The sequence below is a fragment of the Saimiri boliviensis genome, chromosome 2, assembly GCF_048565385.1.
Source record: "Saimiri boliviensis isolate mSaiBol1 chromosome 2, mSaiBol1.pri, whole genome shotgun sequence".
Taxonomy (NCBI): Eukaryota; Metazoa; Chordata; class Mammalia; order Primates; family Cebidae; genus Saimiri; species Saimiri boliviensis.
The window spans coordinates 33,237,651-33,265,481 of NC_133450.1; the positions used below are offsets into that span (position 1 = coordinate 33,237,651).

A 27,831-nucleotide genomic window follows, 5' to 3' on the forward strand; every position below is an offset into this window, starting at 1 on the left:
TAGAGAATACAAACAACATAATCACCAGAAAGACAAGCCTGATATCAGGGTTACCAGGTGACCAATCCCAGGGGAAAGTAACATGAAAGCGAATTGGAATATAGAGTCATCCATATAGAGTCATACAATTAGCCAAATGCCTGGGCAGCGAGGTGTCGGAGAAGAAGTGGAATTGAACATGTTATTTTATGGTGGCTTAAGAAAATTTCCTACCAAGTCAGTAGAGAGATGATGAAGAGAAGGCAACTATTTGCTGACATGTTACTTCCTGTTTCCTGCCTTCTCCCTACCCACCTGTTTGTCTCCAACTAAAATTTTGTTAATCAAGTGTCAGCATCCACAGAATAATAAACCTTTTTTCAATTTTTTTAAACATATTCTAACATTGCTTGCACATGAGAAGAATTTTCCAGATAAATGTATGTTTGTGTGTATGCGTGTGTGCACACACATTTGCTCTCCTGTGTACTGGGTTAAGGGAATGAGTGAGGATAGAGAGACAATAGCATTCCAAGTTTCCAGGTAGAACAACATCCAAAGACCCGGAGACATAAACATCTCCTACAGTCCAGGGATCTGTGAGAAGCTCATGTGGCAGGGGTTCAGTGTGTGCAGTGGTGATTTGGGGTTGAGAGATAATGCTGAAAAGTAGGTTGGGGCCCACTTACACTTCATGCCGTGGGCTGAAAATAGAGTCGGTAAAGCTTTTAGAGCAAGAAAACACTATTTATAGAAAAATTACCCTGGCAACAATGTTCAGGCAAGACGGAATGGGTATTGGGATGAAAAGAATAGCAGTGGAGATGCAAAGGAGAAGCCCGATTCAAGAGAGGTGCCTGAGAAGAATGGACAAGACTTGGCACTAGATTAGTGTGGAAGGTAAGGAAGAGGGAGTGGCAGTATTTCTAAGCTAAGATGAAGAATACAGGTAAGAGTGAATCTCTTGTACTCTGAAACAGTACAGCAAGTTGGGGCTATCCCGTATGCAGTTACAAATATGTTCCTGGGGCTCAGGAGAGAGTTCTAGATTAGGCTGCTTTGTGAGCCATGATAACATAGATGAAAACTGCAGCCACAGTGTGAATTAAATTATCCAGAGGAGGGGCGGTGAAAAGCAGGAAGACAGGAAAGATAGGAAGATCTGAGGATTAGAGGTCTTATAGGTAAAACAAAGGAAGAGAAGCCAGTGCAAGGAATAGAAAAGAAATCGTCTGAGAGGTGGCAAAAATACTAGTGGAGGGCAGTACTGTGAAGACTGAGAAAAGACAGTACTGAGAAGTTGGAGTGCCTAACACTGCCAGATTCTGTACCCAGCACTTAAAGGATGCATTGCCTTCTTAAGCACATATGATCATATAAGGCATGAAGCAAACCTAAACCAAATTTAAAGAATAGGTATTATGTAGAACACATTCCTTGAGACCAATGCAATTGAGTTAGAAGTTAACAGGCTGGATGGGGGTGGGTGGATCACCTGAGGCCAGGAGTTTGAGACCAGCCTGGCCAATATGGTGAAACCCCATCTCTACTAAAAATACAAAAAATTAGCTGAGCATGGTGGCGTGCACCTGTAATCCTAGCTACTGGGGAGGCTGAGGCAGGAGAATCACAATGGAGTGAGACTCTGTCTCAAAAAAAAAATCAATAACAAAAAGAGATCAAGACCATCCTGGTCAACATGGTGAAACCCCGTCTCTACTAAAATACAAAAAATTAGCTGGGCATGGTGGCGCGTGTCTGTAATCCCAGCTACTCAGGAGGCTGAGGCAGGAGAATTGCCTGAACCCAGGATGCGGAGGTTGTGGTGAGCAGAGATCGCGCCATTGCACTCCAGCCTGGGTAACAAGAGCTTAACTCCATCTCAAAAGAAAACAAAAAACCGAAGATTAATTAATGTTCATCTCAATAAATTAGAAAAAGAAAACAGAATAAAACCAAAGGAAATAGAAAGAATAAAAGTATGAACAAAAATATGAACAGAAATAAGTGAAACAGAAAATATACAATAAATGAATTAATCAAGATAAATGTTCATTCTTTAAAAATAGAATCAAATTAGATAAATATTTGGTGACATTCATACATTAAAAAAAGAAGAAACAAATGTGATTAAAAAGGGTGACATGGGCATAGGTATAGCCCAGCTTAAAAGGACAATATGAGAATACGCTGAACTATTTTATTACTGATAAGGTCCCGGAGTTACTACTTTCTTCTCTGCATTTTTCTTCAGGAAACTGTCTAATCCTCTACCCATAGGTTCTTAAGTGTAAAGCAAGAACTTCCAACAGATGTCCAAGATATTGCGACAGTCACCTCCTTTTCAGGGTTTGCTGGGATTGTTTCTTCAGATACAGCAATTTGACTTTGAGCTCAATACCTGCTGTATTGATAGTCAAGGATCTTCCTTGGGATACTTCTCTTTGCTCTGCTCCAGAATTAACCAAGCATCTCAGGGGCATACTCACCCCGAAGCGTGTGGGGGTTGTTAAATCTCTTCTAATACCATACTGGAGTATGATTATCTAGTTTGTCTTTGTTATTGCTTTTTAATGCCTCTTGGAGTCTTACTTAAAGTTAGCTCTGTGTAATCTCATGAGCCCTTAACAACTAACCTGCAATGAGAGGAAAATCCACAAAGGTTCTTTGAGGGAAGATGATTCTGATTGGACCAAGCTTATTTGTACTCTTACGTTTAGGATTCTAGGGTTAAAGCTTAGTGATTCGATTTTTTTGGTTTATGATAACAGCCACTTCCTAAGGTGAACAGCTGCTTTCAAAATTACTGCCTCAGGTCAGGTTTTGGCATTTGCCTTAAGGGGTTATGAAATCACAGAAAAAATTGGTACCTTACCTCTCCCTGGACCACTGGGGCCAATCTCAGAGTTTCCAAGGTAACTTTTCCAGAAGAATTCCTCAGTATTTCTAAGGCAATTTTCTGCCCTGTCTTGTATAATGAAGTAGCTGGACTTTCCTTCACTAAATGAGAAGGAAAAACACCTCATACATTTGTCATCTGCTAAAATACTTTCCTGGTAGTGATCAAGGAGACCCAGGCATCTCAGATCAACTTCCCCTTTGACTATCACACTGCATTTCGATAGAAGAAAAGGCTGACCGACTGGCACCTCCTGTTTCACCTTCCTGTAGGTGGCAGGCTTGGTCTTGGGGAAACTCTCCGGAAGGCAGTATTTTAACTTAAAACAAGATCAGATCAGAAACTTTTTGATGTGTGAGTCCTAAAACTGTAAACTGGAATCCTTTCATATGTGATTCCTAAAACTTAACCTTTTCACATTTGAGTCCTAAAACTGTAAACTGGAACCCTTTCACATGTGATTCTTGAAACTAAACTGAAACTCTTTTCATAAGTGATTCCTGAAGCTGTAAACCAAGACCCTTTTCATATGTGATTTCTAAAGCTATGAACCTAAGATTATTCAGTTTACTGTTGTAATATCTAAAGTTTAGGCCTATATAAAGGCAGAACCTTCCTTTGTTAGATGAGCTGAATTTAGACAGATCATTTCCTCAGCTCCTGGCTGTAATAAACTTGGGTATTCGGTATTCAGATCTGTTTCCCACGGCTTTTCCTGCTACATTTTGACACCAAACAAAATATAACCATGTTGTTTTTGTTTAGAATATTAGTATAAATAAAGCTGATGTGCATTTTGCATTATTCTAACATCAGGAGAGATTTTAAGAATTTTCTTACAACGTCCCATAAATTAATCTCCATTAACAATCTCATATTTCATTTATTATTGAATTAATGAAGTTTATTATTTATCTGAGGGCTGCCATATCATCCATTCACTTATACATGAATTTGTTCATTCAACAAATATTTGTTGAACACCTACTACATAAAAAACACCCTGCAGGAGATTAAGTAGGTAACACTAGGCAAACACAGACATGACCATGTCCTCACAGAGTTTACAGTCTAGAGAATTTCTTTTTTAGAAAAGAGTCTGAATTCAGGCCCTGCATTATAGAGGTATTCCTACAAGGAAAGGCACACATTTCTATAGGTACAGAGTGGGATGACATGACCTGTGTAAATTTAGGATATTGGAGAGAATGTTAGAGAAAACAAAACATAGTAATGAGGATCATGGCGGCAGGTATTTAAAGGGAGCTTGTGTGAAGAAAATCTATTTATCTAGATGGTGATCCTATGGTGGAAGATGAGTATCCATGAGTATCATTTCATCTTTAACCAATCAGAAATCATTCCTACTTTCTTACTGAAGGTCTTTTTTTCTCTCTTTCACTTGCATTCTCACATTTACATTCCATCTAAGTCTCCAAATCATAAAGCTTCAAAAGGTCACACTCTATATAGGGGAGGCAGGTACACATTTTAACATATCCTGCAGAAAATAGGTTACATCAGTATTACTGATTTTATGGAGGAGATAATACATAGCAAAATTGTGTGTGTGTGTGTGTGTGTGTGTGTGTGTGTGTGTGTGTGTGTGTGTTTTAACTCAATAAAATCTTATTTCTTGCTTTGGATCCAGTTTAGGTCAGCAAGGTGTTTCAGCACCTGTGGTCAGTCATTCAGAGACCCCACTCCCAACCCCCACACACCACCACAACTTTTTTTTTTTTTTTTTTGAGACGGAGTTTCACTCTTGTTATCCAGGCTGGAGTGCAATGGCACGATCTCGGCTCACCGCAACCTCCGCCTCCTGGGTTCAGGCAATTCTCCTGCCTCAGCCTCCTGAGTAGCTGGGATTACAGGCACGCGCCACCATGCCCAGCTGATTTTTTGTATTTTTAGTAGAGACGGGGTTTCACCATGTTGACCAGGATGGTCTCGATCTCTCGACCTCGTGATCCACCTGCCTCGGCCTCCCAAAGTGCTGGGATTACAGGCTTGAGCCACCGCGCCCGGCCTACCACCACAACTTTTAATTCATGATCTTAGGTTTTTCTGGCATCTAGCTGGTGAATAGAGAGAGAGAAGGTGAATACAGCACCAGTGTTTTTCACTGCCTTGGCCTGGAGGTAATACTTATCACTTCCATTCACGGTCCTTTGATGAGAACTGGCTCTGTAGCTCCATCCAGGTGGAACAGGGGTGGAATATATAGTACAGCTGTATACCCAAGTAGATAATAAGTCTGGCGAGGAGCTAGCTCATCTGCTTCAGTCAGTCTCCTCATTTAAAAATGGGAGTAATAGCTGCTGCCTCACAAGGTTGTTTTGAGGGAACAAAGTGCTTAGCACAGTGCCTCATCCATAGTAAGTGGCTCAATAAGCACAGCAAAGACTTCAGACATCCATAAACAAATATCCACTCAGAATTAATGCCTTTGTGGCATTCTACTCTTTCAAATCTTTTAAGAGCTTCCCATTTTCTTTGAATAAAAAATAAGTTATTGACCAGACTCTCTAACATCTGGCTCCTGCCTTCATTCCCAGTCTCGTTTTTGCCCTCATTCATCCTTCACTCATATAATCCAGCTTACACTGGCCTTTCTATGGTTCTGAGACCACCCTGTTTCTCACTGTAGATTCCATGGTCCCCTCTGCCTGAAATGCTTGTGCCCCAGCTGTTCACATGAGTGATTCACTCTCATCTGCCAGGTCTCATCTCAGGTATCACTTCCTCAGAGGCCTGTCCTGACCGTCCTATCCAAAGTGGCTTCCTCCCTATCTCGTCTTCTCTTGTTTTTGTTGCCGCAATCTGTAATACTCTTCTTTTTAAATTTATATTTCTTTATTAATTGAAGCAATTAATATAAGAGAAATAGAGATGGGGTCTCACTATGTTGACGAGACTGGTCCCGAGCTCCTAGGTTCAAGGTATCCTTCCATCCTGGCCTCCCAAAGTGCTAGGATGACAGGTGTGAGGCTGTAATGTTCTTCTCTATTTGTTTACTCGTTCATGGTCTTTCTTTTCCATCAGAGCTGCTGGATCTTGGAAGCCAGGGGCTTTGTCTGTTTACTGACTTATCTTCTGAAATGAGAGCTGAGCAAACCATATAGTAGGCGTTAAATACTTGATGACCGACTGATGAATGGATGAACAATTTTAAGATAAACTGGATATGTTCTCTTTGGGTCTCTCACATTATCTAACAACATACACTTCCCTATTATTATTTCCATATTCCCTTCTAGGTAGTGTTTTAGCTCTAGCCTTCCCTCTCAGCCAAGCTTCTTGAAAGCACAGTTTACAACCAATGCCACCTCCTTTCACTCCTGAACATATCTTCCTCTGGCTTCTGCCCCTTCCTACCATTCCACAGAAATTATTCGTGTTATGGGCATCCAATTTACCAAATCCAATGCCTGCTTCTTGGTGGTTACCTTACCTCACTTGTTTGCCTAATGCTGTTGAGTAGTCCTTCTTCTCGAAACTCTTCTACTTTGACTTCATATTCCTAAAGATACCAGTGTATAGCAGTGGTTTTCAACTGGAAATAGTTTTGCTGGGAGGGGGTGCTATTGGCATCTAGTTGGTAGAAGCCAGGACTGCTACTAAACATACATTTGCCTTAGGCAAAGAATGATCTGGCCCAAAATATCCATAGTGCAAAGGCTAAGATACCCTGGTTAACAGGATGTTTTGCAGATACTTTATGAACAACATGGTCATGATCAGAAATAAATCACTACCTCTTTTCTCACCTACTCACTTATTACTTGTTATTCCTATTCTGATTAATGGCACTTGTCTTATAAACCAGTATCTTGAAAATCATTTTTAATTCTTCTCTCTCCCTTATCAAGCCCATGTATTAGTCACGAATTCCCTTTTGATTCTATCACCTAAATATCTTTAATCCTTTCTTTCCCCTCAGCTACCACTGCCTTTTGCAAGAATCCCCTAAATGGACTCCCTGCTTTGAGTCTCACAAACACCTCCAACTCATCTTTCTAAAATGGAAGCTTGATCACATTTCTCCTATTGCCTACAAGATAAAGGTTTAGCTTCCAGGTCTTATTTATCATGCATACCATGTGTTTTATTATCTACAGATATGTGTTCTGTCACTATTCTTCCTAATCTCCTTCTAGCCTAAACAAAACACCAAGAAACAAAAAACTAGAAAAACAAAACAAAAACCTTGATGTATCTATCACACTTCTTTCTATTGGACATGATATTCCTCCGTTTTGTAATGTCCTCCCACTAGGGTCCCAACCAGGCCCTCCTGAAAATTTCCTTCCTGAAAAATTCTCTCAAATTCTACTCTGTGCATGCACATATTTCTGTTGGGACACCTATTTCACACGTACTATCTCAGGCAGAAAATCCCCAAACTGAAATGTATAGGCCATGTACTTTTATTCTACTGCGGTTTAAAAATTTTGAATTCCTTATCTATGAGCTTGAAAATCCCAATTAAATTCATGGTCTTTCCCTCTTGACCCTGCGTTGTGGTTAAATTCTTGGGGAGTCTTCACAGTACCTAAGTTTTGGAGAAGATGCAGGCACCCACCCTCATTTCTCCTTCAGATTTTGGTATCCTCTTCCCAGTATCTGTGTGTTGTTGGCACATTTTTCTATCGTTTTGCTTTTAGAGCCACACTGGAGCTTGAGAATCTGAGGCTTTCTGTAGTTTTCCCGTACACAGAATCATTCCCTCTTTGGAGTCCTGCTGCCTACTCCAGACTACTTGGAATGCAGACATTTGCTATTACTCTGGGACCCAGGGGTATTCCCTTTCTCTTAATCTCATTAATATTTCACTTCAGAAGCATTTCCTGTCTTGTGAAATTTTTCTCAGAGGCTTCTTAAAGCGGTTTAGATTGCTAATGGATTTAGTCACATGGAAGCCAAGGACTTCCAAATTCTCTATGTTGAGTCCTGTCCCATCCCAATACCTGAGGCAGGGTGAAAAATATAAATGACCATCGTTCCTAAATCTAACAGCTCAATGTATACACCAGAGGAGCTTTAAAAATTGAGACGCTCCCACGCACCATTCTACAGCATCAGAATTTGTTTTTTTTTTTTTTAGCGATCACAGAAGATAAAGACAGAATTCTTCCTGTACTCTGTCTTCTAATTTTTTTTCCCAGTAATCCTCCCTCCCCTTCTTCTTCTTTGGCCCTTCCCTCCCCGCCCAGTCTTACTCAGCACACCTGCACTGGCCTTTCAGCGCCCCGCCCCGCCCCGCGTTTCCCGCTCCCCACGCTCCGTCCCGCCCCGCCCCGTCCCGCGTTTCCCACCCCGTCCCGCGTTTCCCACCCCGTCCCGCGTTTCCCACCCCGCCCCGCGTTTCCCACCCCGCCCCGCGTTTCCCACCCCGTCCCGCGTTTCCCACCCCGCCCCGCGTTTCCCACCTCCCAGCCGCTCTCCATTTCCGCCCCTCCTCTTCCGCTCGTATCTCCCAGCCCTCCCCCTCTCCTGCCCTCCCCGCCCCCTCTTCCGCTCTACGTCCCTCCTCACCCTTGCGCACTGTCTTCGACCCGCTGCTTCCGGCGGCTTGGGCTTACGTTTACCTTGCGCCGGAAAGAGAACTTGTGAACGCTCTCGGAATTATGGCGGCGGTGGATATTCGAGGTATATTGTATTGTTATACTTTGTCTCTTGATTGTCTGTGGGCTGGTTTGGCATGTTATAGCTCGCAGGCTCATGGTTCAGGTTCCTTTGTGTTAGGTCTCAAGCTTTTCTTAGTGTTTTTTGTGGACGACCTAAGGCTGTGATCTAGTTAAACGCTGATGAGTTTTTCCAAGTTCTTGGAGCGTCTCTTGGAAGCTCAGGAGAGAAGGGATTGGAAGCAACTCTGGGCTTTGAGTCTTCAGAGCGGGAGTATTCTACACGCGTATCTCTGCAACAACAGAGCTATTCTGTTGGGGTGAAGGAATGGCCTTTGGGAGTGGGGTAATGAGCCAACTTGATTTGATTCATGTCTTGGGACTTGGCATGGTGACTCCCTAATACGATCGCGCCCCACGAGTTCCTGGGCATGAATCCCAAATGTTTTCTGTTGTAAAGTTTATTTTTGAGTCGATAATACTTGACATCGAACATCCATCAATTATTACGGGGTCGTATCTTTTTGACACCTGAGCTATAGAGGTGCTCAAATATTTAATCAATCAGTGAATAAATATGGAGATGCCACCCATTAATGATCTTGGGGAGCATGTAGAGTTGTTTTTGTTCGTATATACAGTACTTGATTTTTTTTTTTTTTTTTTTTTTTTTTTTTTTTTTTTTTTTTTTTTGAGATGGAGTTTCGCTCTTGTTACCCAGGCTGGAGTGCAATGGCGCGATCTCGGCTCACCGCAACCTCCGCCTCCTGGGTTCAGGCAATTCTCCTGCCTCAGCCTCCTGAGTAGCTGGGATTACAGGCACGCGCCACCATGCCCAGCTAATTTTTTGTATTTTTAGTAGAGACGGGATTTCACCATGTTGACCAGGATGGTCTCGATCTCTCGACCTTTTGATCCACCTGCCTCGGCCTCCCAAAGTGCTGGGATTACAGGCTTGAGCCACCGCGCCCGGCCTACAGTACTTGATTTTTAAAGGGAAGTGTTTGAGATGCTGTACCTTTTTCTTCTCTTTCTTTTTCTTTTTCTTTTTTTTTTTTGAGACGGAGTTTCGCTCTTGTTACCTAGGTTGGAGTGTGACGGCACGATCTTGGCTCCACGCAACCTCCAACTCCCGGGTTCAAGCGATTCACTTGCCTCAGCCTTCCGAGTAGCTGGGATTACAGGTGTGCGCCACCATGCCGGGCTAATTTTATATTTTTAGTAGAGACAGGTTTCTCCACGTTGGTCAGGCTGGCCTCGAACTCCTGACCTCAGGTGGTCTGCCCGCCTCGGCCTCTCAAAATGCTGGCTCACGCCACTGCGCCCGACCTGAGGCACCTTTTTCTATATTAACTGGATTGGGGTCTAGCACATTTATTACAAACATTCTCAATTTATAGTTATCCGGTGATCTTAAACACTTCTGGATCACGAGTTTACATACCTTTCTTTCATTATAAGTAGGAGTTTAAAATGCCTAATTTCATCCTTGCCGATTGTTAGAATGCTGTTAGACTGCTTGGGCTATGTCAACATGTTGCCTTGCTACAAAATAAAAAAGAGAAACATTTAGTATATCAGACTATTTTCAAATACTTGTATAATTTTTTACTTACAATTTAGATTTGTTGGGATCATGGTAAAGACTCTAAGATTAGTGTGTTTGGTGTGTTAAAGGAACAGCAAGGAGGCCAATGTGGCTGGAGGGAAATGAGAGAGGATGTGGGAAGGAGAAGAGGTCAGAAACATGTTGAAAGCCATGATAAGGTCTTTGGCTTCTCCTCTGAATAAAATGAAGAGCCATTGGAGGGTTTCCATCAGAGGAGTGATGTGATATGATTTTTTTTAAGGAGTACGTTGGCTGCTGGGAACAGTGTAAGAGAGCAAGGGTAGAATTAAGGAAACCAGTTAGGAGACCATTTCGATAATGCATGGAGGTTTGGACATAGCTTGGACTAAAGTGATAACAACAGAGATGGTAGAAAGTGGTTAGAATCTGCCTGACTTGGTAGTGTATTCTTTTTATGGGGCTGGGCTCACAGATAATCTCCAAGTGCAACAGATAATTTCATTTTCATAGCTGTAGACCATAACTCTTACCTCATCTCTTACGTAACTCTTACCATAACTCTTACCTCTTAACCATTTTCTAGAAAAATATTCTTGGAGACTTGAGTTTATAAATGGATTGAGAAAAATCACTGACCAATGTAGTACTTGTACTTAGTTCTCAATCATGAATTAATCAACATTTGCTGGTTATTTTAAATCAGGTCCTGTATTGGTTTCTGATGAGTAAGACACAGCCCCAGTTCTCTAAAAACTCATAATTTAATGGGAAGTTGCTTGTGCTTCTAGGTTATGGAAATAAAAGTGTATAAAGATTGCTATGAGAACATAGAGAAAGAAGCCACCACCAACACCATCGTCATCCCAAGTAGTATTTATTGGGTTATTACAATGTGCTAAGCATTTTACATATGTAACCTTAGTATGTAGATACTATTATGATCCCATTTTATAGATGAGGAAACCAAGGCACAAGGAGATTAACTTGCTGAAGTTTTATTTCCTTGTGCCATTCTGCTATGTGATGGATAATTGTGGGCAGTGAAGTGAGAATCTAGTGTAGCTAGATTGTGAAATGCCATATTAAGGAATTTGGTTCTTAATCTTTTGGACAGTAAGTGTGCACCACCATTCTTGCAGTAAGCTGTGACATAGTTTGATTATTTTGCAAGCATAGCATAATTAAGGCCAAATAGGATTGAGGGAAGACTTAGAGTCAGGGAGCCCAATAGGAAGCTGTTGTCTGAGTGACATTTGGAAGATTAAATAAATAACAGTGGCAATAGGGATGAAGAAGAGGAAATGTATTTTATGAGACTGCATCCTCTAGAACAGTGCTCATTGTTCTGTGGTCTTCAAATATATAGTAGGACCTCTGGCTTCTCTCACAAGTTCTTAATATCTCTGTAGTGGGCATTTTCATTTTGAGCCAGTGTAGTGTGTACGACTGTGATCTGTAGAGTTAGGATACCCGGATTCAGATCTCAGCTCCACCATTTAGTAGCTCTGTGACCTTGGACAAGTTACTTAACCTTCCCGTGCTTTAGATTCTTCATGTGTAAAATAGTAATATACTACCAAACTCTTTGAGTTATTGTGTGGTAAAGTGATTAGAACAGGGCCAGGCACAAAGTCAGTGTTCAAAAATGAGAAATAGGATTATTTCCATTTGCATTGGTTTTATATGTCATATATGTCTCACTTTTCCTCTTTGAATTAGTTTACTAGACAATTAAAATAGGTTAGAAATAAATACTGATGAAGAGTTTTGTAAGTATGGAAACAGCTTTGTAAAGAAAACTTACAGGGAGAATTTACTGAAGTCACATGGAGCAGATGACATTTAAGATTCCTTCTAATTCTGAGAGTCTGATTCCATACCTAAACTCAATCTATCCAAGACACATTCATTATCATCATGTCCCTAAATGAATCTATTAACTCCCCGTAATTGTTTTAATTGTTTGTAGGTAGGATCTATAATTACACATTTATTTGTTTTTGTGGATTATTCCACCCCTGCTGAAATTATGTTGTTAACACTATTATCAATAATTGATTAGGGCACTATATAGACATAGTGTCCTGTGAAAAACAAACCGAAACTGTCCTTCTAGAAATACTTTTTAATATAATCATGCCTAAGGAAATAAATGTATAAGTAGTTTTACTGTAAATAAACCTATGTTAATAATTGCACTGTAGTATTTAAAGCTGAGAATGATGTTTGTCTTTAGTTGCTTTTCATTACAAAGACTCTTTCCAAAATCTTATTTCCTGGTCTGTTGTGTATTTGGTTATTGCATGATCCAGTTATGATGGACCATGTAAATGATCTGTACTAATTATTTGGTTATTAATATACTTTATCTGTCTCCTGCTGTATAGCACATAAAGTATATTTTACCTTTATATAATTTTTCTCAGTTGAGTCATTTTGCTCAAAACTGCTTGCCACCTTGAATTAGGTCTGACTTCTTTGAAGATGTCGGAGGTAATAATAGGATAAGAGAGACTGAAGGTTTTCAACCAGTATCGTATAGGTATTTTGATGTTCATGATTTGCACCTAGTGGTGTTCAGTACAGTCAGTGGTGTGAAGTATTACCGAAGCCATTAGCCAATAAAAGCTCATTTATTAAAAGTATCTAGCTCTATTTATCATGTCTTTTTAAAGGCTATGATTTAATTCTACTCTAAATGTGAAACTGTCACTGTAGTTAAGGGCATTCTACTTCCTGTTTATCCCTTAGCTTTTACATCATTATCACCTCATCTACAATAATAGCTTCCTAACTTCTCTATACCTAATTGAGAGATCTTAAACTAGTGACTATGGATGTGTTCTCTTTTGCATTCATGTTGTTTGAAAATTTTGAATTCCTTGCCAGCATATAAGGATTTCCAATTAAATCCTTTCTAAATTTTAAATCTTATCACTTCTTTACCTAATGAAATTATTCTCTAAAGATATAATATCCTTTATATTTTTACGCTTCTGTATATACATTCTCTCTGCTTGGAATTACTTTGCCTTTTTCTCTATGTAAGTTTCTATTTATTCTTTAACATATTATGCTAAAACCCACCTTCTCACCCCATGAAAAATCATTTTCATTCCCTCAGGTAAATTATTCTGCTCCTTCCTGTGTAGTCTCATAACACATTTCTTCATATCTTTTTTTTTTTGAGACAGTCTCACTCTGTCACCCAGGCAGGGGTGCAATGGCGAGATCTCGGCTCACTACACCTCTGCCTCCCGGGGCCAAGCGATTCTCCTCCTTCAGCCTCCCAAGTAGCTGGGATTACGGCATCTGCCACCATGCCCAGCTAATTTTTTGTATTTTTAGTAGAGATGGGGTTTCACTGTGTCTTTATTATAACGCTTACATCATGTTATTGCTTTCTTGAATAATCTCTTCTGTTACATCATGAGAGTGTGGTGGTTAGGATCCGTGTCATCCTTATATTCATAGTGCCTGCTACATTAGATATATTATAAATGCTTGTTGGATTGAATTCTTTCTTTTTTTCTAATCCTTTATCATTTTGTTTTCTTTCCTGTAGACAATCTGCTGGGAATTTCTTGGGTTGACAGCTCTTGGATCCCTATTTTGAACAGTGGTAGTGTCTTGGATTACTTGTCAGAAAGAAGTAATCCTTTTTATGACAGAACATGTAATAATGAAGTGGTCAAAATGCAGAGGCTGACATTAGAACACTTGAAGTAAGTTATTTTAAGAAGGTAGCATTTTTACCAAATACAAGTTTTGCAATGAACAGTTCTTTCAAGCTGGGGATCATGAAGTGCGGGGTAGAACTTTTAGAAGAAAAACTGGAGTTTTGTTTGGGTTTGTACAAATTTGACATGCAAGGTAATTATTAGTATTCACTTTTAACGGAGGCCTTTTCTGTATAACTTCATAATGTTTACTTTAAATGTAACAAGTTTTGATTTTGATCTGATGAGTGATTTTGGCAATGCTACTGTTATTCTCAACCAAGGAACTGTAATTATTGTCTCTTCTATATCTATTTTATATTATAAAAGTATTTGAAACAACTGTTGATTCAGTTTTCCTGTTGTCAGGTAAATATTGAGGAGGGGCTTATAAAGTTAAATTTATGTCGTATTTTAAATGGCTTTTGTTATGGGGCAAATACTGCTATTGGGACAACTTATTGTTGCTTTTAAACATAATCTGTCAGGTAAAAAAAAATTGTTGGGGTGAGGAAAAAGTTTTTGATGTTTTCTAGTTTGGTAGTATATATAGTCTTCATGATTATTTTTATATTTTGTATGTATTTATAGATTTAGTCAGGAAGCATCATGGCATTTTGGTTGCCTTTTTGAAATGGACGTTCTTCGGTGTACTTTCCTGACTGAAAATACTCAGATTTAAATTTATAACACATTTTTGTAGAGAAATTTTGTTGTTTAAAAACAAATCTTACTTTATCTATATGCCACCTGTCGGGGAAAATAGCCAGTTTTACTCAACAGCCAGATTATAACACCAAACAAAGGCAGTTTTAATGCTATTTAGTGTTCCCAAATTTTTATATAATAATTTGAATGTCATATGAAATTATTGTAGGGCATTTATAGATCTTTGGATATCTGTGTTGTGTTTTCAGTCAGATGGTTGGAATCGAGTACATCCTTTTACATGCCCAGGAACCCATTCTTTTCATCATTCGAAAGCAACAGCGGCAGTCCCCTGCTCAAGGTAAAAATGTGTAAACTTTAGGCATTGTTTTCTTTTTAAAATACCGTGATGTATTTCCTTCCTGACCTAACTTGTTTTTTTGATTGGTTTCTTTTGGGGAGGGGTCCCCAAGACCACGTACATGTTCAGTACCGTGCTGGAGGACTCACCAGACTTAGCATATGCTTATACTTACAGCTAAGATTTGTTATGGCAGCACAGTAAGGGTACACAGCCAGATTAGTACTGGAAAAAGACATGTCAGTAGGGTCTGTAGGAATCCATGTGCAAGTTTCCTACGCTTTCCTTCTTGCTTGTGAAGGGCTATACTGAGTGTGCCCTCCATCCAGCATTGAAATGCAGCTGCACTCAATGTGTCTTCTCAGGGAAGTCCATTTGAGCCTCTGAGCCAGGGATTTTTAATGAGGGCTGGTAGCTTGGACATCCTCTGCCTACCAAATTTTTAGATTTTCTAAAAAAAAATCTGGTGTCCACTATAATCACATTGTACAAGTCATCTGCAGAGGCTGGTACAACCCGTATAACTATCATGTAGCAAATGTTTGAAAAGCCAGTTCTACTAGTTTATAGTTGGTTACCGGGACTCTTTCAACATGCCCAAGGACAACTCTTCAAGCACTAACAGTAAGAACAACTCACTGCATCAAAGCTGCCTCACAGTTGGGATACCAACTGAACATCAAGCATCCCAAGTAACTTTTTTTTTTGACCTCTGGACTTTTTATTGGCCTCCTGCTTCTCAGAGAGTACACTGCTTCTGATGGCTTAATATCTCAGAACTTTGGTGGTGTTGGTCTCAGATACCACTCTGCCACCTGCTACCTGATGGGTGGTGGTTTTTTGGATGGTTTGCATGGAATTGCTCCTGTCCAGGGCATCACCAAGATTGAAGTCCTTGCTGTCTTGCAGCAGGTGGCAGTAGGTGGCGATCTCAGCTTCCAGCTTGACCTTGATGTTCAGCAGTGCCTCATACTCCTGGGCCTGGCGCTGCCCCTCTGCCCGGGTCTGTGCCAGCTCCAACTCCACGTGCAGCAGGATCCTGTTGAGCTGCTCCATCTGCACAGCATAGCAGGCCTCCATCTCCCTCAGGCTGTTCTCTAAGCTGGACTTCAGATTTCTCATTGAGTCCAGGTCGATCTCCAAGGACTGGACTATATGTCTGAGCTTTGTGAGCGTCACCTCAGCAGCTCCAACCTTGGCAGACTGTGTGGTGACCACCATGGTGCTCTCCTCAATCTGCTGAGACCAGTTCTTTTCTAGTTCCTCTTGGTTCTTCAGTCTTTGTATTGGGCCTGGATGTCTGCCATGATCTTGGTGAGGTCTTGAGATTTGGGGACATCTGCCTCCACGATCAACCTAGAGCTGGCAATCTGGGTTTGTAGGCCTTTTACGTCCTGTTCATAGTTCTTCCTCATGAAGAGGAGCTCCTCCTTGAGACCTCAATCTCTTTTCTCTAGCTGCAGCCAAGTGACATTGGTGTCATCAGTGACCTTGTGGAGCCCATGGATGTCGCTCTCCACAGACTGGCGCATGGCCAGCTCTGTCACATACTTGACTCCAAAGTCATCAGCAGCAAGACGTGCATTGTCGATTTGTAGAACGATGCAGGCATTGTCCACAGTATTTAAGATCTGAGTCCTCAGGTCCTTGATGGTCTTGAAGTAATGGCCCCAGTCTGTGACCTGGGGTCCCTTCTTCTGGATTTTGCTCTCCAGCCCACGGTTCTCAGTCTCTAGGCTCCTCACTCTGTCCAAGTAGGAGGCCAGGCTTTGAACCAGTTAGGTTGAGGCTTGCATGATCTCCTTGTCATTCTGGTTGCCTCCATTCCTGCCAGACTCCGGCCATCCCCATGGCCAGGCCTCTGCACCCCAAGTTGCCCTGGAAGCTGGTGGAGCGGAACATGGAGATCCAGGAGCCAGAGCCACCGGTGCCTGCACATACGCTGGTTGTGCTGATGACCAGCCAGGCACTTCAGCGGGGTTCCTGGATGGAGCCCAGGGACCAGTAGTTGGTGGAGAAGGTGGAGCAAGTGGCGAAGCTCATGCTGTCCAGGGAGGAGAGCAAGATGATAGGACTCAGGCTTTGCTGACAACCACAATTAACTTTTCATCTCAGTCTACTGAGTTAATTCTGTTACAAAATGCATGGCAGATGCAATCATACCAAATTAATAAAGGACCAATTGAAAATTCTCATTGATGGATCCAATTAAAAGCTTTACCTGGGTTAAACTACCTACGGAAAACTTGGTTTAGAAATAATGCTGAAGAGTATAGAGTCCAGATCTGGTTTTGAATCAAAGAACTAGACACCTTTTCCAGCGACAACCAGAAATTGAAGACGTTTAGAATCAAGCCAAGACCAAGAATAAAGTCATACTGAAGAGAAGATATAAGATAGGGGAACCAGATGGGTGTTATTCCAGCTACATCTCTCAGTTATACCCTCATTAAGACATTTATGAAGAACCTTTAACTTGGCATTGATTTCAGAGAATGACTTGGTAAAGAAGTTGTGATTCCAGAATCCAAATTTAGTTTCAAAATCAAAGATCTAGAGTTTCTGCCCAGAGTAAAAGAGAACGTTAGAACTAAGGCAAGGCTAGGGACAAGACAAGATTTCCATGGTGAGAGGATTCAAGGTAAAGAAATTACACAAGACGGCACTAGCCTCACTAGCAGCTATCTTATTCCTTAGGACCCAGCACCGGGGCACAAAAGCAAGCTCATTGCATTTGATATCTTTACATGGGACCCAAGTCTGTCTTGCTCCAGTGTCTTACTCCTTTAAGTAAGGTTGACTGACAACAGTATTGGCATCATTTGGGAGCTTGTTAGAAATGCACTCTGCCTACTGAATAAGAATCTAATTTTAACAGCATCCCCAGGTAATTCAGATGCACGTTAAAGTTTGAGAAGCACTGCTGGAGGGCAACAGTGGGCATACTTTTTCTGAAAAGGGCCAGTGACTAAATACTTGGGGTTTGTGGGCCTTGTAGTTTCTGTGACAACCGCTCAATTATTGCCAGAGCAGCCATAGATAGGTAAATGATTGGATGTAGCTGTTTTCTAGTACAGCTTTACCAAAACAGTAATTGCTAAACCTCACCTTATGGGAAAATATCAAATTTTAGTTTTTTTTTTATGAGAGTCTGTTTAGCAATTTGTGTCCATAGCTGTATTCATAAAAACCTTTTTTCCTACTGTTTTAGTTATCCCACTAGCTGATTACTATATCATTGCTGGAGTGATCTATCAGGCACCAGACTTGGGATCAGTTATAAACTCTAGAGTGGTAAGTGGTCTTCACATTCTTTAAACACTAAAGAAAACTTTTAACTGGCTACCTTGCTTCCAGTAATCAAATGAGCTCCTATGCCTTGTGTAAGTTGCTATAAAGTGTTGACTATTAGAATGTTTTGATCTGTGGTTACTGTGAGTCAAGTCAGTGCTCAAAGTGTATTTCATAGTTCCAATTGTATAGTAATTTAGGTTCTGAAAAACAGGTTCTGTCTTTGTGTATGTGACATTTTGTGAGTATTTACTTTGGAAATTTTGGTTGACCTAATGAGAAATTTAGGATTTGTTTTTCCTTTTACAAGCTTACTGCAGTGCATGGTATTCAGTCAGCTTTTGATGAAGCTATGTCATACTGTCGGTATCATCCTTCCAAAGGGTATTGGTGGCACTTCAAAGATCATGAAGAGCAAGGTAAGTAGAACACCCAGACCCTCCTAAAACACTTTTGATCCTCTGAGAATGAAGCTGTTTTCTTTAGGAAAATGGCTGTTGATCTTTTCTAGGTGTGTATCACTTTTTCGTGGGATGATGACTTTGTTGCAGCTGAGATTCATGTAAGTAGATATGGTAATCATAGCTTTCACACAGGAACAAATACAAGTTTAGTCTGTTAGGTAACTGGTAGTCTTTTTTAAGGTGATTCAAGGTTTTAAAATATTTGGGGCCAGGCGTGGTGGCTCGCTCTTGTAATCCCAGCGCTTAGTAATGCCAAGGCAAGGCAGATCACCTGAGCCCAGGAGTTCAAGATCATCCTAGGCAACATGGTGAAACCTGGCCTCTTAAAAAATAAAATAAAGACATAGGAGAGACAGTGATGGGGAATGAGCAAAGATGATATTCCCTAGTTATCTGACTGTTGAGTTATCTTGGAATCTGGAACTTGTTATTTCTCCAGTCTTCAAAGCGGAGAAGGTGAGAGAGATTGCCTTTTAGAGCCCTGTCTCCAGACGGCCAGTCTGTTTTCTGATCCTTCCATCTCATCACCTCTTGTGGCTCAAGGTCCTCTAAGTTTCCATCAAATCTGCTACTGTGTTCATCATATTTTACTGTTCAGCAGTAAAATATTACCTCCAGAAATGTGCCTCTAACAGCATACCTGAATTTTGGATTTCCTTTTCTGAGAAATAGCAACTCAGAATAAATTACTGAAGGAAACATGGCCTTTCTGTAGAATTCAGACCTGTATCATCTTCTTAATAGTAGGTATAAGCAGCAACATTTGATAAAGGAAAGTTTGCCTTTGTTGACTAAAATTGGCCCAATGGCTGTTTTCCCTTACCGTAACCAAATATTTGGAATAACACTTACGTGGAACCCTTTGCTTAGAGACAGTTTCCCAATACACCTCCCTCCCAAGGGCAAATCCCACATGTGATTAACTTCAGAATTTCTCTTTCAGGTTCTTTTCTTTTTTTGTCTACATGATTTTCTGTTTTGTTAATTTTTTTTTCTTTTTTTTTTTTTTTTGGTGAATTACAGTCTTAATAATTGAATATGGTAGATTGAGTCTTTGAAGCCTGCATTTTTTTATTTGTTCTTAGTAGGTTTCATGGGAAAAGACCATTTAATACACTTAAAATATACAAAGGTAAGGCTGGGTGTGGTGGCTCACGCCTGTAATCCCAGCGCTTTGGGAGGCTGAGGTGGGCAGATCTTGAGGTCAGGAGTTCGAGACCAGCCTGGCCAACATGGTGAAACCCTGTTTCTATTTTGTAAAAATACAATATATTAACCAGGTGTGGTGGCAGGCATCTGTAATCCAGCTTCTTAGGAGGCTAAGGCAGGAGAATGGCTTGAGCCAAGGAGGCGGATGTTGCGGTGAGCCAAGACTCCACCACAGCACTGCAGCCTGCGCAATGAGACTCCATCTCAAAAAAAACAAAGACAATTTCAGACCAATAATTTGGATTGTGATCTTGGTAATTATGAAAAACTTGAGCTTTAAAACTCTTGTGTATGCTTTTGTACCAAAACTGAAGTAGCTTTAAAAGATGTATATCACCTTAAATGGTAGAATTTAACTTCAGTTAAGAGGGAGAGTTACAACAGTTCTGTATATATGCTGTGTTTACCTGATTTGGGGAATTATCTTTGGTATAGCAGGTAATGAAGTTTATGTATATTTTGGTAGATAAAGATTTGTAAAATATGAGGTGAAGTTTGTGTATGTTCATGGTGGATAAAGATTTGTAAAATATGAGACACCAAACTAAGTAGGCAATGTTTTGATTCAGACTTCATATTTTAATAGATAAAGTCAGACCTAAAGCCAAAAGGAAAGAAGAACCAAGCTCTATCTTTCAGAGACAACGTGTGGATGCTCTACTTGTAGACCTCAGACAAAAATTTCCACCCAGATTTGTGCAGGTAATGAAAAATAAAATATGTGTGGTTAATCTTTACTTCTTTTGTATGGCATACATATTTATTTTTAATTGAGAACTGTTTCAGGTGTGACCTGAAGTTATTGATTTTCCTCATTAGTTAAAAAATCACTGTATCAAAGGAAAGGTTTTGAAAGACCTAATGGAAGAAATGGGCAAATGGAATAGATTTAACACTGTTTTGTGTTTCTTACTGAATCTTCACAAACTTTGAGGACTGCATATCAATAATATTCTCATTAAAAAGGTTGCTGAAGGTGTCACAGGTGGTAACAAAACTAGAATATGAAACTCATGCTCTTTTTACTCTACATGCCGCCTTCCAGCCTAATGTAGTAGATATCCAAACATCCTAAATGATAGAATAACATAAAGAACAGAACATCTGAGGTAGAGTGTTTGGCATGATAAATAGAGGAGGCAGGAGTAATTAATAGAGGTATACCACATTGGGGCTTTAAGTTATACGAATTCCACTGTGTGATTTGGAGGGGCAGGGAGATTTCTAACAACAGTAGCAAATCCACCTGCCATTCTACTAAATGAGCTTTTGGAGTGAAGTAGGTATGTAACGTAATTGATGAATATGCTGTTCTCATGGCTAGTCTCAGTTCTTAAGGACCTTTACAGGGTGTACACACAAAATTATATGCCCTGTGTTTGTTAGGAGCTCTTTAAGGGATTTTCCAAGGGAAATTTTAAACTAAACAAAATTTTTCATGAGATGACTTTAGAACAGGCCTCCCCTTCTCTCTTCCCTGACTCTGCTGTAGTGGAAGATGGGTGCTATGGGAATTGTGGTGTGGTGGTGAAGAGAGCAGAAGACACAAGATTGAACTCAGAACAGGAAAGCTAGTTTAGAGGAATCTCATGAATGGCACTTGAAGATGGAACATTGTCTGTTGAATAAATAAATAAATGAATTATAGCCGTGTGTAGGATGATGAGTGATATCTACAAAATATAAGAAGTCAGGGGTAGTTGAGCATTCATTTGGTGAGTACATAATGTATGCTAGGTAGGCCAGGGGAAGACAGCTAGACGTGCTGTCCAGTATGGTAGCCACGAGGCACATGTGACTATTAGCATTTGAAACACAGCTAGCCCAGAGATTGAGTTGTGATGTAAGAGCAGTATGCATACTGGATTTCAGACTTGTATGAAAAAGAATGTGTGTAAAATATCTCAGTAGTTTAAAAATATTGATTATATGTTGAAATAATATTTTAGATATATTTGGTTAAATAAATGTTTATTTTTAAAAAATGTGACAAGAAAATTTAAAAATACACATATAGCTTGCATTTGTGGCTCACAATTTCTTTTGAACAGTCCTGATCTAGAAAACGGTAGTAGAACGTGCAAAACCAGAAACATGAGTTAGTGAACATGTGTTCAGAAACCAGAAAAATCCTCTGAGGGTTTACTCTTTGTGTTTGTGAGGGGATGAGTAATGGAAAATGAGACTTAAAAGGTGGATTAAGGTCAGTTGAGAAGGATTTTGTATGCCATGCAAAGGAGTTGGGATTTAATCCTATAGGCCTGTGTTTCTTCTCTGTTTTAAACTTATAGCCCATTACCTCTCCTATAAACATAACAGGGCTCCGGATACATTCAGAGTTATTTGAAGTTTTTTTTTTTTTTTTTTGAGATGGAGTTTCGCTCTTGTTACCCAGGCTGGAGTGCAATGGCGCGATCTCGGCTCACCGCAACCTCCGCCTCCTGGGCTCAGGCAATTCTCCTGCCTCAGCCTCCTCAGTAGCTGGGATTACAGGCATGTGCCACCATGCCCAGCTAATTTTTTTTTGTATTTTTAGTAGAGACGGGGTTTCACCATGTTGACCAGGATGGTCTCGATCTCTTGACATCGTGATCCACCCGCCTCGGCCTCCCAAAGTGCTGGGATTATAGGCTTGAGCCACCACGCCCGGCCCTATTTGAAGTTTTAAAACAATAGCTATCATAACCAAAGACCGGCCAAACCAGGGGAAGTTTTGTATACTCTTTTTCAAGTATATGCTCTCTAAGAGTGTATTCTCACTGAAATCTCTGCTACCTCATCTTCAGGTGACTAGCTGAGAATTATTGCTGATGGCAGTAAGGACCCATTAGATGTTTTAAAGTAGTTGGCAAGGGAGTAATGCAGTCAATTTTGTGTTTTATGACAATATGGTGGGGGATGTTTAGGAAATCACATGTAAAGTTTGGATTCAGGGCACTTAGATTGTGGAAAGCTTGAATTAATTCTGTGGCCATAGGATAGAGAGGAGACAGATTTAGGAGGTAATTTCAGAGTTAGGATTGCTTAAATTTGGTGGTTAGATTTTGAGAAATTGGACAAAGTGTGATTCTGGGGTTTCAGGCCTAGAATTACATTGGTATTGTTAACTAAAATTCAGAATACAGGGGAAAACACAGATTTTGGTTTGAGTACAGTTGTTAGGGGTTTGGTTTTCATTGACCAACCTACAGAACATTGAGTAGTTTCCCATTATATTTGAGTTCTGAGGAACTCCAGGGAAAGACAATTTTTTTTTTTTCCTGGCTAGGGATGCTGCCTTGAATCTTACTTGCTGTTCTATCCTGGTGAGCTAGGCTAGACATTGTAGAGAAAGCTCAAAGACTCTCTTGATTCTTAAAATAAAAACCCGTGGCCGGGCATGGTGGCTCATGCCTGTAATCCCAGCACTTTGGGAGGCTGAGGCAGGCTGATCACGAGGTCAAGAGATCAAGACCATCCTGGCCAACATGGTGAAACCCCGTCTCTACTAAACATACAAAAATTAGTCAGGCATGGTGGCATGCATCTGTAGTTCCAGCTACTCAGGAGGCTGAGGCAAGAGATTCGCTTGAACTTGGAATGCAGAGGTTACAGTGAGCTGAGACCGTGCCACTGCACTCCAGCCTGGGTGACAGAGTGAGACTCTATCTCAGGAAAAAATAAAATATAAAAACAAAAACCTCTTTAGAAAAGCACAGTAATTTTAAAAACATGAAAGCAGAGAGAATAATTAAAAATGAAACCCCATATACCCTTTAGCCTGCCTCAACAGTTATCAAAAATGGCCAAGCTTATTTTATCTCTTCTTCCCCTACTTTCTCCCAGTTATTTTTAAGCAGACCGTAAACTTCGTATCATTTCAGTGAGTTTTTTACCTTTTTCCTTTAAAGCTTCAGCCACATTCATACTTACATCATCATATTCCTGAACTCCACATTTCTTTGACCATCCAAGGGCCGAAAACCAACTGCCAAAGATAAGAGTATGTTCAGCTCTGTGTAACATAGCTAGGAGAAAGATGGCTTTCTCTAGAACTATTAATAATCTTTTTTGCTTTTCCTACCAAATTTTTTCTAGCCTCAGATCTAGAGAAAAAAAATGATCTACTTGAAGTCTCCCAGAACTTCTTTTAGCTCATAGGAACTCTTCTTTTCTTTACACATTGTGTCCTCCAGAACTGTATTTACTTTGGATAAGGACACAGAAGGTATTCCTACTTACCGATTTTATTGAGCAGTTGGGCTTGTGGTACCCAGGGATGTTGCCCCTGGAAGGGGATGTTCAGGAGAATATTTGAGAAGTCCTGCCTGCTTCTTTGAAGCTCCTTTTTTCGTATTTTAATTGTCGTTACCGCTGGAAGTTACGCTAATACCGATGTGATGAGAGTTTTGGTCCTCAGAGCCTTTTATGGGGACTTTTTTATTGCTGTTTTTAGAAGCTGCTAGAATACCATACGCTATTACTTCAACTAGGATTATCTAAACCAAAGCCATCTGATTAAATTTGCTCCAAGAGGCACCCTTGCTATATATCCCCGTCTCAAACCATGTTCTACTAATCTGACAGGATTTACTGGAAAAGATTACACAGTGTATTATGTTGGGTAAATAATGATATTATTCCAATGTCCAAATATAGTTCAATGTCCAGTATAGCTTAAATGATTCAGTGCTGGCAGTAGAAAAATTCCCCCTTTGAATTTTTTTACTCTCCTCAGTGTTCTCCCTGTATTTCCTTTCCTATTTTAAAGAAAAATGATTTGTTTCCTCAGAATTACTTTGGCCATGTTTAAGTACTGATATTTTCACAAGGTAATGTGATACATGGCTTTGTTGGGGGTTCTCATGATGACTCCCATATTTGGAGATTGCTAGCAGGACTCAAAGGACTCGGCATGTAGTTGTACTCAGAGCTAAGATTTATTGCTATAATGCGGTAAACATATATGGCCAGATCATAAGGGAAAAAGACACAGCAGAGTCTGGAAGAATCCATGTACAGGCTTCCTTATACTTCCTCCTTCCCTTAAGAGATTACACAGAGTGCACTCTTTTCTCAACAGTGAAAATGCAGCAATGTATGCGTGATATTTCTGCCCAGGGAAGTACATTAGAGACCCGGTACCCAAGGCGCTTTTATGGAGTTGGGGGGTGAGGCTCTTCATGTAGGTACCCTCTACCTAGCACATACCAAAATTTCACAGCCTCTGAAGAAAGCAGGTCTTTAGCCTAAATCACATTTTTTGTAGTGTCTAGGCACAGTGAGTCACTGTTATCAGGGAATGGTGGGAAACCTCCCAAAATCCAAAGTTACTAGACACTAGCCAAGGGCCAGCTTTTTGAGCAGGCTTTTCTAAGTATAGCAGCCTCAGGCCTTCTATGGTAACCCTTTTATTGCACAGTGGGTAATAATATGAAGCTCAGTTTTGGTCTTGTTAAGTGTAAAGTTTCCCAGGACTTGCAGTTGGAGTAGGATAGTTGGCAGTTGGCAGCAAGAACCTGGAATGTGTAATATCAGAAAATTTTGTAGTTATTAGGAATGGCAATAGGTAAGAAGGCTTAGGAAGGGCATGTAAATCCAAAAAGATTCAGCAAACAGATGGAGGCATTAGAAGTGGAATGAGAGAACTTTTTTCTTCTCAGATGATATGGAAGTAATAAGGTGTTTTAAGTGTGTGTGTATGTGTGTGTGTGTTTATAAAATTATAATACGTTTAAAGGTAGGTGGTAAGGAAGTTGGTGGTGTTTGGCATTCTAGTTTTTTTTGTTGTTGTTTTTAAACATGGGAGACAGTGTCATCGGATGAGAATGAGGGGGTAGGTTGTGAACCTTGAATAAGGAGACTAGATTGTTTTAGAGCATTTAACTTGGAGAATGGGGCAAAGGAGATGACAGCTTAATCAACTGAAAGAATTGCTGTACAGAGTGAAGGATCTGACCTTGTTTCTGACCTCTAATGCTCTTATCTTTTTTTTCTATAGACTGGTTTTTAATAATACACTCATCAGAAATCTCTTTTCCCTCCAAATTTCCCTTGCCTGCCAACTTTAAAAGTCCTGGTTCATCCATACTTCATTCTCCCTTCCCGTAATTCATATCCCCAAAGAAAATAAGACTTCAGAGTATTGAAAGACTTCATTATTTCTTCCCATTGGATTCTACTGAATTGCTTTTTATAAAGCATTGTAGCCTGGGTCCACACATGGCTACAATGTTAAAAGTTCAAATGTTTTTATGGTTGGTTGACTATTTTGTTCTAGTTTTTGATTTGTGTCTTTTCTGGAATGGGAAATAAGTAGAAAATGATAAATTTATAGTATCTAAATAGAAGTTTTTCTTCACAAAGTCATTTGAAATGTAATTTGGATGAAGTTTTCATTGTATTAATATGAAATCAAGAAGAAGAAACTTTGCCAATCTGACCTGTTTTCTTCTTTTTCCTCTTCCTCTCCCTTCCTGTTTTCTAAAAATCATAGCAAAAGTCTGGAGAAAAGCCTGTTCCAGGTATGGTTCATCTAATATTCTTATTAAGCTGGAAATAAGATCGAACAGCCTGTAAATCAGTAACAACTACAGCATATGAAATGAGCTATGGTCATTTTGTCCTTCTAGAGCAGGGGTATCCAATCTTTTGGCTTCCCAGGGCCTCATTGGAAGGAGAATTGTCCTGGGCCACACATAAAATAACACTAATGATAGCGGATGAGCTAAAACAAGCAAAAGTCGTAGTATTTTAAGAAAGTTTACAAATTGCAGTTGGGCCGCATTCAAAGCCATCCTGGGCCACAGGTGGAACAATCTTGTTCTAGAGTTTCTCATTGTAATTTTTTACTCCTAATCTTTGAGATCTGCTCAACTGTCAGCAGGTGGTGCCATTGTGGTAGTGTTTGTGGTAGTGAAAAGATGAATGGGGAGGGAAAGAGTAGGTATTGAGGTGTGAGGAAGCCAATATTTTTTCCATCAAATCTTTGTGTATTTTTACACAGTGATGTTTTCTGTTACATTATTGAAAATAGGCATTGAAACATCCTGGTACTGGGTTAGAATAATTATATATCTTGTTTTTAAGTACCGTCTTACTTAAATGCTATATAATTTTGTCTAGTATTACTAATTTCCTTTAGTTATCAGGTTGTTAGGTTTGTAACTAGGTTCTTGTGTACAACTGCCTGGGGAAATAGCTAGATCTAGAACTTGAGATAAGCAATTAAAAATGAATTTGAAATGTGAATCATTCGAATTAACCATTGTTTGAATTTTTCTCATCCCTCCATCCATATCCCCCTTCCAAAAAAATCTACTTTTGATATCTAGTGGATCAGACAAAGAAAGAGGCAGAACCTGTACCAGAAACTGTAAAATCTGAGGAGAAGGAAACCACAAAGAATGTACAACAGACAGTGAGTGCTAAAGCCCCCCCGGAAAAACGGATGAGACTTCAGTGAGTATTAGACAAGAGAGAAGCCTGCAAGACTCCTCATGCCAGTTGTTGTACCTCAGTACTGTGGCTCTTGAGCTTTAAGGTACTTTATTGGAATCATCTTATTTGTGTGGAATGCACTTATTCTTTAAGAAAGGGTATTAGGCCGTGTGCAGTAGTTCATGCCTGTAATCCCAGCACTTTGGGAGGCCGAGGTGGATGGGTCATCTGAGGTCAGGAGTTTGAGACCAGCCTAACCAATATAGCGAAACCCTGTCTCTACTAAGAATACAAAAAGTAGCTGGGCATGGTGGTGGGCGCCTGTGGTCCCAGCTACTCAGGAGGCTGAGACAAGAGAATTGCTTGAATCTGGGAGGCGGAAGTTGGAGTGAGCCGAGAATCACGTCATTGCACTCCAGCCTGGGCGACAGATCGAGACTTCATCTCAAAGAGAAAGGATATTATTCCCATCATGATTTCTAGTGAATATTTGTTATATATCTTCTGTAACCTTTTCTCTCCTGGACTTGTGCAGCCTACCCACTCACATGTTTACTGGTAGATATGTTTAAAAGCAAAATAAAGATATTTGTATATATTGCTTCATTATGACTTTTTTCTTTGTCCTGCCTGATATTTTTCAGA

General features: G+C 40.1%; 1 protein-coding gene across 1 annotated transcript; it reads left to right on the forward strand.

Annotated features, from left to right (window-relative positions):
- Window positions 1-8,422: 8,422 nt before the first annotated feature.
- LOC141579948 (mediator of RNA polymerase II transcription subunit 6-like) lies at window positions 8,423-27,792 on the forward strand. The gene is made up of 8 exons (XM_074393056.1): window positions 8,423-8,530; window positions 13,641-13,800; window positions 14,712-14,803; window positions 18,015-18,097; window positions 18,405-18,513; window positions 20,354-20,469; window positions 26,243-26,270; window positions 27,081-27,792. Exons 1-8 carry the CDS (start codon window positions 8,509-8,511, stop codon window positions 27,209-27,211), a joined length of 741 nt encoding a protein of 246 aa, XP_074249157.1. The 5' UTR covers window positions 8,423-8,508; the 3' UTR covers window positions 27,212-27,792.
- Window positions 27,793-27,831: the final 39 nt, after the last annotated feature.